This window comes from Oncorhynchus mykiss, chromosome 6 (genome assembly GCF_013265735.2).
Source record: "Oncorhynchus mykiss isolate Arlee chromosome 6, USDA_OmykA_1.1, whole genome shotgun sequence".
NCBI lineage: Eukaryota > Metazoa > Chordata > Actinopteri > Salmoniformes > Salmonidae > Oncorhynchus > Oncorhynchus mykiss.
This window is the reverse complement of record NC_048570.1, coordinates 83,123,607-83,137,672: the sequence shown is the minus strand read 5'-3', so window position 1 is coordinate 83,137,672 and position 14,066 is coordinate 83,123,607. Positions and strand designations below refer to the sequence as shown.

The 14,066-nt window shown below is 44.5% G+C and overlaps 1 protein-coding gene across 2 annotated transcripts in view; it reads right to left on the bottom strand.

The window, feature by feature from the left end:
- LOC110506865 (ADAMTS-like protein 3) overlaps window positions 1–14,066 on the bottom strand; it is a 249,991-nt gene that overhangs the window by 32,266 nt on the left and 203,659 nt on the right. The window contains exons 26-31 of one of the 2 annotated variants that reach the window (XM_036981198.1): window positions 10,436–10,639; window positions 7,962–8,087; window positions 7,561–7,851; window positions 5,881–6,064; window positions 2,128–2,332; window positions 1,462–1,565 (exon numbers count right to left, since the gene is read on the bottom strand). In XM_036981198.1, coding sequence (XP_036837093.1) covers window positions 1,462–1,565; window positions 2,128–2,332; window positions 5,881–6,064; window positions 7,561–7,851; window positions 7,962–8,087; window positions 10,436–10,639 — 1,114 coding nt within the window. The remainder of the gene's footprint in view (window positions 1–1,461; window positions 1,566–2,127; window positions 2,333–5,880; window positions 6,065–7,560; window positions 7,852–7,961; window positions 8,088–10,435; window positions 10,640–14,066) is intronic. The other variant, XM_036981199.1, reaches the window with a different exon arrangement.

Here is a 14,066-nt window from a genome sequence, read left to right as displayed (position 1 = left end):
TATATAAGATGGAAGGGAGTTCCGTAAACTCATGGTTCTGTATAATACTGTATATAAGATGGAAGGGAGTTCCGTAAACTCATGGTTCTGTATAATACTGTATATAAGATGGAAGGGAGTCCCATGCACTCATGGTTCTGTATAATACTGTATATAAGATGGAAGGGAGTTCCGTAAACTCATGGTTCTGTATAATACTGTATATAAGATGGAAGGGAGTTCCGTAAACTCATGGTTCTGTATAATACTGTATATAAGATGGAAGGGAGTCCCAGGCACTCATGGTTCTGTATAATACTGTATATAAGATGGAAGGGAGTTCCGTAAACTCATGGTTCTGTATAATACTGTATATAAGATGGAAGAGAGTCCCATGCACTCATGGTTCTGTATAATACTGTATATAAGATGGAAGGGAGTCCCATGCACTCATGGTTCTGTATAATACTGTATATAAGATGGAAGGGAGTTCCGTAAACTCATGGTTCTGTATAATACTGTATATAAGATGGAAGGGAGTCCCATGCACTCATGGTTCTGTATAATACTGTATATAAGATGGAAGGGAGTCCCATGCACTCATGGTTCTGTATAATACTGTATATAAGATGGAAGGGAGTTCTGTAAACTCATGGTTCTGTATAATACTGTAAGTTTCATTGAATTCATTCTGGATTTGGGGATTGTGAAAAGACCTCTGGTGGGGTAAGTGTGTGTGTTAGTGCTGTGTGTTAGTGCTGTGTGTTAGTGCTGTGTGTTAGTGCTGTGTGTTAGTGCTGTGTGTAAGTTGACTATCCAAATAATTAGGAATGTCCAACTAATTCCTGTTTCTTATAAAAACAAGAAGCAATACAGTCAGTTATTCCTCAACTCTTAGCTAAGAGAAACTGTCATGCATGTTATTGAAGAGCAACAAATGCTGCTCTGTTCTGGGCCAGCTGCAGCTTAACTAGGTCCTTCTTTGCAGCACTCGACCACATGACTGGACAATAATCAAGATAAGATAAAACTAGAGCCTGCAGGACTTGCTTTGTGGAGTGTGGTGTCAAAAAATCTCTTTATCACAGACAGACCTCTCCCCATCTTTACAACCATTAAATCAATATGTTTTGACCATGACAGTTTACAATCTGAGGTAACACCAAGTATTTTAGTCTCCTCAACTTGTTCAACAACCACGCTATTCATGACCAGATTCAGCTAAACGAGACAGGAGGAAATTAGACTGTGTGTGTGTGTGTGTTTGTGTGTGTGTGTGTGTTTGTGTGTAGGTGTGTGTGTGTGTCACAGGAGGCTGCTGAGGGGAGAATGGCTCATAATAATGGCCGGAACGGCACAAATGGAATGGAAACCATGTGTTTGATGTATTTGATACCATTCCACTGATTCCGCTCCATAAATTACCACGAGCCCGTCCTCCCCAATTAAGGTGCCAACAACCTCCTGTGGTTGTGTGCTTACCTTTCTCTGGGGTCACAGTCAGGATGTGTGGTGCCGTTGACATGTCTACATATCACCGACCTCTTCTGGACTGTGAGGGTGGGACCCAAACATTTCCCCGAGCACTGTGGGTAATTAACATGTTCTCACAATAGTAAAGAAGGAACGTTTCACAGCCTGACAACTTTATTCAGGACTTCTTCGTAGTAATGCGTTGGTTGGAGTAGATGGCAATTGGCCCTAGACCGTGATCTTGGGTCAGTTTAGCATATCCCCCCACTAAAGGTTAAAGTTGGGGAAGGAGAAGCTGATCCTAGGTCTGCATCTAGAGGAAACTTCATCCCAGAACATCAAGTACACCGTATTCAAACATCAGGCATGTATGTCAATGATAACAAAGGTAATGTTGTGGAAAATAGTTGTGTGTGTGTCTGTGTGTGTGTGTCATCTGTGTGTGTGTGTCATCTGTGTGTGTGTGTGGTGTCTGTGGTGTGTCTGTGTGTGTATGGTATCTGTGTGTGTCTGTGTGGTCTGTGTGTGTGGGTGCGGGTGCGTCTGTTCGTGTGCGTCTGTACATGAGTGTCTGTTTAGGTGTGTGTGTGTGTCTGTGTGTGTTTGTGCAGATGTGTGTGCGAGTGTGGGGGCAGGTGTGGGTGTCTCTGTGTGTGTTTGTGCCTGCGTCTCTACCTTTCCCCAGGGGCTGGTAACCCAGGCTGGACAGTTGTCGCAGGTACACTCCTGTCTGTCTGCAGGCCGCGTGTTCCTCCCACAGACAGATGGCGCTAGCGTCCTCACCGCTCCCCCCGAATCCACCTGCCCACAGGACACCTGCCGCTGTCTCCAGCCCCGCCCACAGGAAGTGGAACACTTAGACCACACGGATGCTACCCAGCTGGGAGAGAACAATCAATCAATCAATCAAATAACATTGATTATATAAATTCCTTTTTACATCAGTACTTGTCACAAAGTGCTTTACAGTTACCTGACCTAAACCTCTACAGAGCAAGCAAAGCAGAAGGAAAAGTCAAAACATATTGGCCGGGAAAAACTCCCTAGAAGGAAGAAACCCAGAGAGGAACCAGGTTCAGGGGGAAGGAAGGAATAAAACTACCCATGTAGTGTTAGATCCTGGCTAGCCTCTTTAATGCATAGGGCCACATATCCCAATGATCAGGACTCAATATTCTGCCCAGATATTTCAGTGGGGAGGGCAGGCTGGGGTATGTTGAGCCAAAGGGGTAAGTTGAGCTACTCTTGTTTCTAGGAAACTATACACAAAATATATCATTTGACCAAACATTTAGGAAGAGGTCATAATTTCATGGAGTCTATGAAGGAAGAAACCACATGGAAAAAGTGGTAAACAGTTAGGTCCAAAAAATAAGATATTTATGATGCTTGTATCTAAACTAAAGTAGATCATTTAAAGATTGTTCTACACCTCAGTTGGGCTCTCTATAAGCTTCAGTATGAGGACCTAAACCTAGCATGAAAGTGCATCCTTATATCTGTGTGGGCTAATATAGTAAAAATGTTTGCCTTGGGGTAAGGTGTTAAGCCTGTGTTAAAAGGGTACAGTGTGTGTTAGGTGTTAAGCCTGTGTTAAAAGGGTACAGTGTTTGTTAGGTGTTAAGCCTGTGTTAAAAGGGTACAGTGTTTGTTAGGTGTTAAGCCTGTGTTAAAAGGGTACAGTGTTTGTTAGGTGTTAAGCCTGTGTTAAAAGGGTACAGTGTTTGTTAGGTGTTAAGCCTGTGTTAAAAGGGTACAGTGTTTGTTAGGTGTTAAGCCTGTGTTAAAAGGGTACAGTGTTTGTTAGGTGTTAAGCCTGTGTTAAAAGGGTACAGTGTTTGTTAGGTGTTAAGCCTGTGTTAAAAGGGTACAGTATTTGTTAGGTGTTAAGCCTGTGTTAAAAGATGCTTAAAATGATTAAATGACAGGTAACTGTCAAAAAGCGATTGTGCCTGTGTTGAATTGTGTTTGGGAAATAAAGATCAACATGGTTTTAAAAGAGGTAGTTGTCCCTAGAATTTCTAAGCAAACAGCTGGAGGCAGGGCTTTCTCCTATAGAGCTCAATTTTTATGGAACGGTCTGCCTACCCATGTCAGAGACGCAGACTCGGTCTCAACCTTTAAGTCTTTACTGAAGACTCATCTGTGGGTCATATGAGTGAGTGTAGTCTGGCCCAGGAGTGGGAAGGTGAACAGAAAGGATCTGGAGCAACGAACCACCCTTGCTGTCTCTGCCTGGCCGGTTCCCCTCTTTCCACTGGGATTCTCTGCCTCTAACCCTATTACAGGGGCTGAGTCACTGGCTTACTGGTGCTCTTTCATGCCGTCCCGAGGAGGGGTGCGTCTGGCCGTGCTGCTGCTCCAGTTTCAACTGTTCAGTACCTGAGGTGCTGACTTGCTGCACCCTCGACAACTACTGTGATTATTATTTGACCATGCTGGTCATTTATGAACATTTGGACATCTTGGCCATGTTCTGTTATAATCTCCACCCGGCACAGCCAGAAGAGGACTGGCCACCCCTCATAGCCTGATTCCTCTAGGTTTCTTCCTAGGTTTTGGCCTTTCTAGGGAGTTTTTCCTAGCCACCGTGCTTCTACACCTGCATTGCTTGCTGTTTGGGGTCTTAGGCTGGGTTTCTGTACAGGACTTTGAGATAGCTGATGTACGAAGGGCTATATAAATACATTTGATTCAGTACAGAAATATGTAGGCGGCTTAATTTTTTTAATTTTTTTTAATTGCTAAGATGCATTGGTCAAAACTGAAGTCACATTGTCAAAACTCTTCACACAGTCAGCGAAACAGAAGTGTATGTGGACCAAACTGTGAATCATTTTTCATTGCTTTCACACAGAATGCATTCAATGACCACATTCTCCGAAATCCATTTACTATTTTCTCATTCATACTCCACCACCTGCATAACTATATATTTGCAGCACTTGTTTTTCAAATCCTAACACACTGTTTCCAAAACACATTCAAATCCTAACACACTGCTTCCAAAACACATTCAAATCCTAACACACTGTTTCCAAAACACATTCAAATCCTAACACACTGTTTCCAAAACACATTAAAATCCTAACACACTGTTTCCAAAACACATTCAAATCCTAACACACTGTTTCCAAAACACATTCAAATCCTAACACACTGTTTCCAAAACACATTCAAATCCTAACACACTGTTTCCAAAACACATTCAAATCCTAACACACTGTTTCCAAAACACATTCAAATCCTAACACACTGTTTCTAAAACACATTCAAATCCTAACACACTGTTTCCAAAACACATTCAAATCCTAACACACTGTTTCTAAAACACATTCAAATCCTAACACACTGTTTCCAAAACACATTCAAATCCTAACACACTGTTTCTAAAACACATTCAAAACAGAATGATGGCACATTTTCTGCAGTAACCAGATTGAAACACAGAAAATCTCAGCAGAATATTTAACTATTCCAAACACAGCTGATTGCAATTTTAGCTGAAAGCCTACTCGAGTCCTGTTTTTAGTCTTGTTACCAGACAGGGTACATCCACAGCTATGCATAATGTAAAGTACTGTAAAACTGTGGATTTATTGTATTTTAGAGAGTAATGGAGATGGAAGCCAGGCAAACTGCACATACATTCATTTTTGTGGATGAAGCTGGATTCATTGAGATGAACTGTTTGGCCAAGATGCATGTTGGTAATGCAGACTGTGTGAAGAGTTTTGAAAAAGTGTCTTCAGTATTGACCGATGCTTGTTAGCAATTGAAAAAAACTGTAATATTCTGCAATATATTTAGATATCTTTGGTAGAAAGTATACTATATTTCCCTTGACAGGGTGATGCTGAATGTAAAACATGTCTCAACTTATCCCACTCTCACCTATTGACTGCTACAGTACAAGGAAAAACAATGAAACCTCAACACTTGGACCTGAATGTGATTTATGTATATTGGTCTTGGACAGTTGCTGACATAAAGCAGTAGAAGAAGGAGACTAAATAAGGAGCTATAGCCTACATCCCAAATGGACCCCTATTCCCTATAATGTATATTGTGCACTACCTTTGACCAGGAACCATAGGGATGCCCATAGGGATCTGTTTAAAAGATGTGCACTATACAAGGCCATTTAGGACACGACTATATTAGACAAGACTCTTCATGACAGTGACTCATGAAGCTGAATGACCTATTTCCCTGTAGATTTTTCCTCAGGGGTCAGTGAAACCAACGCATCTGTTTTACCTACAAAAGCAGATGTTTATAGTGTGTGTGTGTGTGTGTGTGCTTGCGTGTTATGTGTGTGTCTGAGAGAGAGTGTGTGTGTGTGTGTGAGAGATTGTGTGTGTGTCTGAGAGTGTGTGTGCGTGTGCTTGTGTGTGTGTCAGAGAGTGTGTGTGTGTGTGTGTGTACCTGGGGGGGCAGTCATGCAGGTTGCAGGCCAGCTGTGAGGAGACAGGTCTGTCTAGGTGGTGACACATGGAGGGTGTGACCTCACGTCCCTCTGGCGTGACACAGCGGACCCTCCGTGTCCTCATCCCCCGGTCCCCACACGAGGCGCTGCACGCCGTCCAGTCCCCAAGACGCCACGCAAACTCTGGAGACACACGCATGCACACACACACACACACGTTATTGAGCTGAAACAAACCCCACAGCACGCTCACGCTCACACACACACAATATGTTATAAACACCACAGCAGTACTAGCCAGAAACACATCACACAGAACTACAGAACACCCACCCACCACCACGCCCACTGACCCACCCACCACCACGCCCACTGACCCACCCACCACCACACCCACTGACCCACCCACCACCACCACACCCACTGACCCACCCACTAGTACATCCACTGACCCACCCAGTAGTACATCCACTGACCCACCCACCACCACCACACTGACCCACCCACCACCACCACACCCACTGACCCACCCACTAGTACATCCACTGACCCACCCACTAGTACATCCACTGACCCACCCACCACCACCACACTGACCCATCGACACCAAGCAGAGCAAACCAGATCCTCATTACCCAGTTTGACTTCATACCACAGCATAGCAGTAAAACAAACTATGGCTTGGCCAACACTGGGCCTATCATTTTCATTCAATAATATCACATTACTGTCATTCAAATACTTCCCATTACGACGAATAAAAGGTTGAGGCACAGTTAGCTAGAGTACACAGCACGCCTGTCCCAAATGGCACCCTATTCCCTACATAGTGCACTACTTTTGACCAGGACCTACAGGTAGTAGTGTACTATGGAAAAGGGTGCCATTTGGGATGTAACCTGGGGCTGCTGCATATTTTGAGTCTACTGATAATTGTCCCAGCCCTCTGCCTAAGCTCTTCCAGAGCCCACTAACGCTCCGGTTCAGGACACAGAAAGGACAGAAGGGAAGTTTAACTAGAAACAACATGGGGTCCAAGAGGTTTTGGCACAGCTTAAAACGATACAGGGTCTCTCTCTCTCTCTCTCTCTCTCTCTTCCTCCTCCTCCTCCTCCACTTCCCTCATGTCTGAATTATAAAAATTCTTCAGAGGAAAGATATGTTCTGATGACTGTGAGTGGTACAAATTCCCATGTTAATTGGAGTCTGGTGATAGCTAACAGCTGTATCCACAGAGAGGCTGAGAGTATGTTCCAAATTACTTTTGCACTATGTATCCATAGTGCTCTGGTCAAAAGTAGTGCACTATGTGGGAAATAGGGTGCTATTTGGGACAAATCCTGAAAGTGAGGTTGGACCTGACAGCACAATAGCCATCCTGTGTGTGTTTGATCCAGTTAAGAACAGGACATAAGGGGAGGGAGAAGAGAGACTTAATGGAGCTCTACAAAGGGAATGGGTTGAATTGTACAATAAGAGCATTAGAAGTCAGTGAATACACACACCAGATAAGACACACACACGCGTGTTCAGTCCGATGTTCACAGTTCAGTGTAACATCGGACTGCACACATACCTCGAATTACAATGAATGGGTCTCATTAAATGTTATAAATTATGACCAGCAGAAAGTTGGCTAAGGTTTACACACACACACACACACACACACACACACACACCTTCAGCATGGACGTGGATCCAAGCAGACAGCAGCTGTGTGTTGTCGTGGATGGGGGTCTGGCACCGGTAGTGTCCGGAGAACCTTCCCTGCACCGTGTTCACCTCCAGAACACGACCTCCCACCAGTATACGGTACTGAAGACCCAGACCAGAACCCAGACCCTGATTCTGCCCAGGACCCAGCCTCTGTCCTGCGGCAAAGTCTGGTCCGGTCCAGGTGGACTCCTTCAGAGTGTGGTTCTGGTAGTCCCAACGGACAGGCCCTCTATGGTCTGGAACCACTGGGCATCCTGGAATGAGAGAGGGAGGCCTTTGGTCATTATGATAATGCTTGAGGCAGTGTGTGTGTGTGTGTGTGTGTGTGTATTCATTCATACTTGTGTAAGCGTGTGTGCAGTACCTATGCGTAGGATGTCTCCAGGTCTGATGGTCACAGTGGTTCCCATGCGTGAAGCCATGAGGACTCTCCTCCTGCTCAGCTCCTTGAACTGCTGGGACATTGTAGAACCTCTGCCTGGGTCTGGACCTGTCAATCAATCAATTAATAAATCCATCCGTCAATCAATCATTCACTGGGGCAAGAAAAGTGAAACCACAGTCAAATCTAAACAATATGGCAGAATGTTTCTGTCCTCCTCCCCTACCATGTTCTAACTAGGGCCTTCAGGACAGGCTTCAAGTGTTGTCATAGTTGATTCATTAATCCCTCATTTCTTTATTAGTCCTGGTAAGATTCAACATATCATCATGGTGTATGGAGGTTTACAGTAGATTATCACCATGTTGTATGGAGGTTTACAGTAGGTTATCATCATGTTATATGGAGGTTTACAGTAAGATAACATCATTGTATGGAGGTTTACAGTAGGTTGTCATCATGTTATATGGAGGTTTACAGTAGGTTATCATCATGTTGTGTGGAGGTTTACAGTAGGTTAGGATATGTTCCAGAGTAACAAAGAGAAGAACTGTAGACCATGGTCGGTACAGGTTACAGAGCATGTTTAGTGAATGTCTGAGTGTTAGACAAATACAGTTGAAGTCGGACGTTTAGCCAAACACATTTAAACTCAGTTTTTCACAATTCCTGACATTTAATCCTAGTAAAAATCCCTGTCTTAGGTCAGATAGGATCACCATTTTATTTTAAGAATGTGAAATGTCAGAATAATAGTAGAGAGAATGATTTATTTCAGATTTTATTTCTTTTATCACATTCCCAGTGGGTCAGAAGTTTACATACTCTCAAATACTATTTGGTAGTGTTGCCTTCAAATTGTTTAACTTATGTCAAACATTTCGGGTAGCCTTCCACAGGCTTCCCATTCCTCCTGACAGAGCTGGTGTAACTGAGTCAGGTTTGTAGGCCTCCTTGCTCGCACACGCTTTTTCAGTTCTGCCCACAAATTTTCTATAGGATTGAGGTCAGAGCTTTGTGATGGCCACTCCAATGTCCTTAAGCCATTTTGCCACAACTTTGGAAGTATGCTTTGGGTCATTGTCTATTTGGGAAGATCCATTTGCGACCAAGCTTTAACTTTCTGACTGATGTCTGAGATGCTGCTTCAATATATCCACATAAATGTCCTCCTTCATGATGCCATCTATTTTGTGAAGTGCACCAGTCCCTCCTGCAGCAAAGCACCCCCACAACATGATGCTGCCACCCCCGTGCTTCACGGTTGGGATGATCTTCTTCGGCTTGCAAGCCTCTCCTTTTTTCCTCCAAACATAATGATGGTCATTATGGCCAAACAGTTCTATTTTTGTTTCATCAGATCAGAGGACATTTCTCCAAAAAGTACGATCTTTGTCCCCATGTGCAGTTGCAAACCGTAGTCTGGCATTTTTATGGCGGTTTTGGAGCAGTGGCACCTTCCTTGCTGAGCGGCCTTTCAGGTAATATCGGTATAGGACTCGTTTTACTGTGGATATAGATACTTTTGTACCTGTTTCCTCCAGCATCTTCACAAGGTCCTTTGCTGTTGTTCTGGGATTGATTTGTACTTTTTGCACCAAAGTCTGTTAATCTCTAGGAGACAGAACGCATCTCCTTCCTGAGCGGTATGACGGCTGTGTGGTCCCATGGTGTTTATACTTGCATGCTATTGTTTGTACAGATGAACGTGGTACCTTCAGACATTTGGAAATTGCTCCCAAGGATGAACCAGACTTCTGGAGGTCTACAATTTTTTTCTGAGGTCTTGGCTGATTTTATTTTTATTTTCCCATGATTTCAAGCAAAGAGGCACTGAGTTTGGAGGTAGGCCTTGAAATACATCCACAGGTACACATCCAATTGACTCAAATTATGTCAATTAGCCTATCAGAAGCTTCTAAAGCCTAAAGAAAAGGCACAGTCAACTTAGTGTATGTAAACTTCTGACCCACTGGAATTGTGATACAGTGAATTATAAGTGAAATAATCTGTCTGTAAACAATTGTTGGAAAAAATACTTCTGTCATGCACAAAGTAGATGTTCTAACCGACTTGCCAAAACTATAGTTTGTTAACAAGAAATTTGTGGAGTGGTTGAAAAATGAGTTTTAATGATTCCAACCTAAGTGTATGTAAACTTCTGACTTCAAATGTATTTCAGGATAATCGTTCTTGGACCACCCTGGTTTGGTCAGGGTAGCGTGTGTGTGTGTGTGTGCGCGCGTGTGTGTTCCACAATGAGGTGTGATTAACATTTGAGAGGAGATGGATTTTACCACCCTGATAGCTAGCACAGCGCCAGCCCTATACCTCAGCTGTGTGTGCGTGCGTGTGCGTGTGGGCTGCCACAGCACTTGTGTGTAAATCTGTGTATACACTATGCACGCTCGTGTGTGTGTGTGTATGTACGCTCGTGTGTGTATATGCACGCTCACATGTGTGTGTGAACCCACCGGTGACATGGAGAACAGTGGAAGCGGTGGATTTTCCTATGGGGTTGGCAGCCATGCAGGAGTAGGTGCCTTGGCTCTGGAGAGTGACGTTTTGGAGCCACAGAGAACCAGAGGGCAGGGGTACCGCCACGCTGACATCTAACACACCCTCCTTCCTCTGCCAAGTTACTGTAGGCTGAGGCACACCTGGTGAGAGGGGAGAGAGGGGAGAGGAGGGGGAGAGAGAAGAGGTAGAGAGAGAGAGAGAGACAGAGAGAGAGACAGACAGACAGACAGACAGACAGACAGACAGACAGACAGACAGACAGACAGAGAGCACTAGTGTAAGAGACATAAGACTGAGGATAACTGATTCAGACATCCCACAAATCACAGAATACTTAACTTTAAACAAATACAAAAACACACATAGAATGTCCAACATAGATGAACGCCCTGATGACAGAGAGACTGATTAGACTACTTGAGACTGGTTATTACTGATCACTGGGACAAATCAGAGCACTGGATGCCAATCCTTACGTCTTGACCACTCCCTTCAGACACACACATATAGTATAGTTCCAAATGGCACCCTATTCCTTATGCAGTGCAATATTTCCGTATGGGCCATAGTCAAAATGAGTGCACTATATAGAGAATTGGTTACCGTTTGGGACGCAACCCCTGAACAGCATGTGCCAGTTGGCTTGTACTTGGCTACAGTTATTCAAACATATTGCTATTGGGTCTGAGCAGCCACGGCCAGACTGTTACTAGACAAGCTCATTCTGTTTTGTCTCACATAGTCAATCTATGAATCAGGGATGGGGGTCAATTCCATTTCAATGGCGAAGGTGCATAAATAAAGATGGATGAATTCAGAAATGAAGTCATTGTTTTTAGCTCTACCCAGAGAGTTCTTAAACTACGGCGCGCGACATGGTCCAATGTGCCAGTAAATCAGCACAATCTACTTGTTTCGTTTTTTCTAATTGCCGCCATCTTTGGGGATAATACTGGGATCATGTTTTGTTTTTTCTAATTGCCGCCATCTTTGGGGATAGAACTGGGATCATGTTTACTGTGCCAATGCCAATACATCTTTGGGGATAGAACTGGGATCATGTTTACTGTGCCAATGCCAATACATCTTTGGGGATAGAACTGGGATCATGTTTACTGTGCCAATGCCAATACATCTTTGGGGATAGAACTGGGATCATGTTTACTGTGCCAATGCCAATACAAAACATGTGCAATAGAAAGCATTGAACAATACGGCGAACTTAGCAAATTAAACATTTGTGGTAAGTACATGGAGGCCGCCATCTTCATGCTATAGGAATATGGGCTTCCTATAGCATAAAGATGGGCTCATTGTAAATATTTTATGTGTTTGATACCGTTCCATTTATTCCATTCAAATCATTACTATGAGCCCGTACTCCTATAGCTCCTCCCACCAGCCTCCACTGTGCAGTACCCCATATCTGCTCCTGTGACCTCTTCTGGTTCATGTGTTGAGAATGGTCTCTACCACAGGAGTGTGCTGTTGTATCACCTCCGTTCAACTAACTAACCAATACCTCGTACCAACTGTCATTTAAGTGATAATGCCTGAGAAGAAGGTGTGGAAATTGAGAAAACTGTAATGGTCAAAACATATTGATGCAGGAGTAGCTAAGATGGGGAGAAATCTGTCCATAATAAAGCGTTACTCTACCTTCTTAACAACACTATCAACAAGGTAGGTCCTACAGGCCCTAGTGTTGTCACACCTGGACCACTGTTCAGTCGTGTGGTCAGGTGCCACAAAAAAATAACTGAGGAAAATTGCAATTGTCCATAATTGTCCATAATAAAGCGTTACTCTACCTTCTTAACAACACTATCAACAAGGTAGGTCCTACAGGCCCTAGTGTTGTCACACCTGGACCACTGTTCAGTCGTGTGGTCAGGTGCCACAAAAAAATAACAGAGGAAAATTGCAATTGGCTCAGAACAGGGCAGCACGGCTGGCCCTCAGAACAGGGCAGCACGGCAGGCCCTCAGAACAGGGCAGCACGGCTGGCCCTCAGAACAGGGCAGCACGGCTGGCCCTCAGAACAGGGCAGCACGGCTGGCCCTCAGAACAGGGCAGCACGGCTGGCCCTTGGATGTACACAGAGAGCTAATGTTAATAATATGCATGTCAATCTCTCCTGGCCCCAAGTGGAGGAGAGATTGACTTCATCACTACTTTTATTTGTGAGAAGTGTTGGCATGCTGAGTGCACCGAGCTGTGGGCCAGTAGTTTAGACAGACACCCATGCATACCCCACAGGACATTCCACAAGAGGTCTCTTCACAGCTCCTATGTCCAGAACAGACTATGGGAGGTGCACAGTACTACATAGAGCCATGACTTCATGGAACTCTATTCCACATCAAGTAACTGATGCATGCAGTAAAATTTAATTTAAAAAACATATTAAAAAAACACCTTATGGAACAGCGGGGACTGTGAAGCAACACAAACATTGGCACAGACACACACAATAACATACGCACTATACATTCACATGGATTTAGAACTGTAGATATGTGCTAGTGGTGGAGTAGGGGCCTGAGGGCACACAGTGTGTTGTGAAATCTGTGAATGTATTGTAATGTTTTTAACATTTTATAATCTGCCTTAATTTTGCTGGACCCCAGGAAGAGTAACTGCTGCTTTGGCAGGAACTAATGGACCCCAGGAAGAGTAGCTGCTGCTTTGGCAGGAACTAATGGACCCCAGGAAGAGTAGCTGCTGCTTTGGCAGGAACTAATGGACTCCAGGAAGAGTAGCTGCTGCTTTGGCAGGAACTAATGGACCCCAGGAAGAGTAGCTGCTGCTTTGGCAGGAACTAATGGACCCCAGGAAGAGTTGCTGCTGCTTTGGCAGGAACTAATGGACTCCAGGAAGAGTAGCTGCTGCTTTGGCAGGAACTAATGGACCCCAGGAAGAGTAGCTGCTGCTTTGGCAGGAACTAATGGACTCCAGGAAGAGTAGCTGCTGCTTTGGCAGGAACTAATGGACCCCAGGAAGAGTAGCTGCTGCTTTGGCAGGAACTAATGGACCCCAGGAAGAGTAGCTGCTGCTTTGGCAGGAACTAATGGACCCCAGGAAGAGTAACTGCTGCTTTGGCAGGAACTAATGGACCCCAGGAAGAGTAGCTGCTGCTTTGGCAGGAACTAATGGACCCCAGGAAGAGTAGCTGCTGCTTTGGCAGGAACTAATGGACTCCAGGAAGAGTAGCTGCTGCTTTGGCAGGAACTAATGGACCCCAGGAAGAGTAGCTGCTGCTTTGGCAGGAACTAATGGACCCCAGGAAGAGTTGCTGCTGCTTTGGCAGGAACTAATGGACTCCAGGAAGAGTAGCTGCTGCTTTGGCAGGAACTAATGGACCCCAGGAAGAGTAGCTGCTGCTTTGGCAGGAACTAATGGACTCCAGGAAGAGTAGCTGCTGCTTTGGCAGGAACTAATGGACCCCAGGAAGAGTAGCTGCTGCTTTGGCAGGAACTAATGGACCCCAGGAAGAGTATCTGCTGCTTTGGCAGGAACTAATGGACCCCAGGAAGAGTAGCTGCTGCTTTGGCAGGAACTAATGGA